The 2,860-nt window shown below is 43.3% G+C and overlaps 1 protein-coding gene across 1 annotated transcript in view; it reads left to right on the top strand.

The window, feature by feature from the left end:
- STAB2 (stabilin 2) overlaps positions 1 to 2,860 on the top strand; it is a 79,716-nt gene that overhangs the window by 29,319 nt on the left and 47,537 nt on the right. The window contains exons 19-20 of the mRNA XM_057384977.1: positions 1,661 to 1,747; positions 2,235 to 2,350. Coding sequence (XP_057240960.1) covers positions 1,661 to 1,747; positions 2,235 to 2,350 — 203 coding nt within the window. The remainder of the gene's footprint in view (positions 1 to 1,660; positions 1,748 to 2,234; positions 2,351 to 2,860) is intronic.

The raw sequence follows: 2,860 nt of genomic DNA, 5'->3' as shown, positions 1-2,860 counted from the left end.
TGCTGCTCTCCCAAAATAGTGAGCAAAAAACCCCAGATTTGATTACAGGAACACTGCAGAAAAATACAAATATAGATGGTACTTTCATCCCTTTTTGGCAATGGCTGAATCATATGGTAATTTCAGCATTGTTTGSTTTGCTGCTGCAAAATTCCCAGTACACTTCAAAGAAGCTCTTACTTAATTCACCTGAGAAACAAATTCTCTTTCAGCAGAGGAGAGACATGAGGAACGAGAATCACTGTGATGATGCTCTGAGAGTTAATAACTGAAAATGTTTAAAATAGACCTCACATCTGTTAAAAGTTTCCTTTTGATTAAGCACCCTCCCTGAAGGAACAGTCTGCAGAGGCAGGTTCAGGAAGGATTGGGGTTCTTCCATCTGCTYTGTGTCTCACAGATGCAGATTTAGCCACGTGTTCCTCCACRTGCAAAATTCTTGTCTAGCCACCAMGGGAATTTTATTCCTCATTTGATAAAAATTCACTGGTAGTGGTCCTGTAAATCACTAGTCAGAAACAATGAAAAGAAAGTTCATATTGCGAAAAATACAATGAATAATTGTGAAAAATACAACGAATAATTTCATRCTATTTTTAAAATTCAATAAAGCAAGGTGCTGTCTGTTCTCCAGGTAAATTATGCTGTGATATTGAGGCTGTAGCACAGAATTCTACTTGGCTTAGAAATACTAATTCTTCCCTTCTGTGCATGTTCTAGCTTTTCTCAATGCAGAGGTGCATTATTGAACACCCAACCTTGCAAAAAAAATCAGTTGGGCTGGAGCCTGCAAGATAACAATAGAGGTATAGAAATACAGCTTCTAAAGGTGAAAAGTACATGAAAGATTTGCAAAATATTGTCTTACACGTGGTGAACTTTCCTTTTGGAGCTGAATTGGATGTGTCCGTGTGGCTTCCATGCAATTCTACAGCAGGCTGAGAGGAGCCAGTGTGAATCTTAGAGCTAAATATCAGGGAAAATCCAGATTAGCTGTGCTAGGTTATTGACAACAGCATGCTCACACCCTGCCAGGCAGGAGTTTTCACATCAGGCTCCATTTTCCCATCCAATTCCACCCCTGAAGGACAGCACAGCTCAACTCTCCTGGTCCCAGTCACTCCTGTCCCAGAATTTCACCTGATATTGGATAACCATGAGTGGGAAATTCTCACAAGAGCCACACTCCAACTGCTCCTTGGCAAGCCTGGTTCTTGCAGCACTCATTAGCCCCTGAGAGTTCCTTATTTCAAAGGGACACTTACACTCCTCTGGCTTCTGGGGCTCCTCCTGCACTTTGTGAGCACCACTTAATAACAAGCAGATAAATCTAAAAACTGTCAGCTTGGAAGTCTTTTGCTAATTTTTGTTTCCCTTTGATCAAACATGCAAACGAATCACTTCTACTGGATCAAAAAGCAAAYTCATGAATTTAAAAAGGTCATTTAGAGCTGCATGGTGGCTAAATCCCACCCTGGTGTGGAGGAGAAGGAGGGAGATTGAAGCAGATCTGTCTGGTTCTGGTTCAACACAAGGATTTTCAGAGGCAGTTTCACATCTGGGCCTTGCCCAAAGGGCCAAAACACGATGGGCATTTGGGTTTTGTGCACCACCTCTGCCCTAAAGCACWGAAAAAGAGGATGATTTCTTTATTTCACAGGAACCAAAGTGTTGTAAAGGCTTCTTTGGCCCCGACTGCAGACCGTGTCCAGGAGGTTTCTCCAAACCCTGCTCAGGAAACGGGCAGGTAAGCACAGCATCCCCCTGCACTCCCAGGRGGAAAGATGAGCTGTGTCCCAAAAATCCCTGAGCATTTCTGCACAGCAGGGCTCCACAAGAGCTGCCCCCTCCATCCACGTCCAGTGATGGCTGTGAGTTCCAGGTTCAGTTATTAGAAGRAGGGAAAATGGATCTGTCACCTCTCAGCTGTCCCAGTTGCAGATTTCCAGGGTCCCAATCAAGGCTGAGTGGCCCATCCTCACATTTTTAATTTGCACAGCACAGAGWAATGACCCAGCTCACAATTCTCACATGAAAACTGCAAAGGAAGGTAGAATACATAGAAAAGGAAAGAAAAAATAATTTTTTTGCCTTGAAATCCCTTTTTCAGCAGAGCTGGTGTTCTTCCTGAGAGTCTGTCAGAGTCCCCAGATATGGACAGGCACGCAGTCTCTTTTTTAGGGTAAAATCTTGTTTGAATTCACACATAACCATCCCTTCCTCCCCCACCACAGTGCATGGATGGCCTGGATGGGAACGGCACTTGTGTTTGCTCCGGGGCGTTCCGAGGCTCTCACTGCCAGCTCTGCTCAGACCCTGGCAAATACGGACCTGGGTGTGACAGGGGTGAGTAGAGCTCTGCATTCTCAGCACAGGGCTCTGGGCTGCTGCTTTTGGACCCTGCTCATGCTCAGGTAGGAGTTGACTCATTACTAAACATCCCTGTGGAGAATCAGCACAGCCCGAGTGCATTTTGATTTCTTATTTCAAAGGGTTACATCATTATCTCAGAGTCTCTGCAAGCACTCTAAATTATTTTTTGCAGAGGGCATAGCTTGTTTTATACTGATTTATTTTTCTTTTGATTTCTGTCTCTCTCGCACAATTAACACAAAAGAAAACCATTGCTTTTCTATTCCCATCTGGTATCACCCACAACAAAGCATATTCTGCCTGCAATGACAAATGTRKAATCTRARAACAACCAGATCTAKAAACTGGTTGTTTTTAGGCCACTTMACCATCCTTGCTGAAAAATTTCTGATCTCTTGAAYAGTTCATAGTTCTGCACTGACAGATTAGTCCTGCTGAGTCAAACAATGATTTATTTGAGAGTCTACAGCATATAAAACATAAAACA

Source organism: Malurus melanocephalus, unplaced genomic scaffold (genome assembly GCF_030028575.1).
Source record: "Malurus melanocephalus ecotype Western Australia unplaced genomic scaffold, MMel_1.1 scaffold_763, whole genome shotgun sequence".
NCBI lineage: Eukaryota > Metazoa > Chordata > Aves > Passeriformes > Maluridae > Malurus > Malurus melanocephalus.
This window is presented reverse-complemented; position numbering and strand designations above follow the sequence as displayed.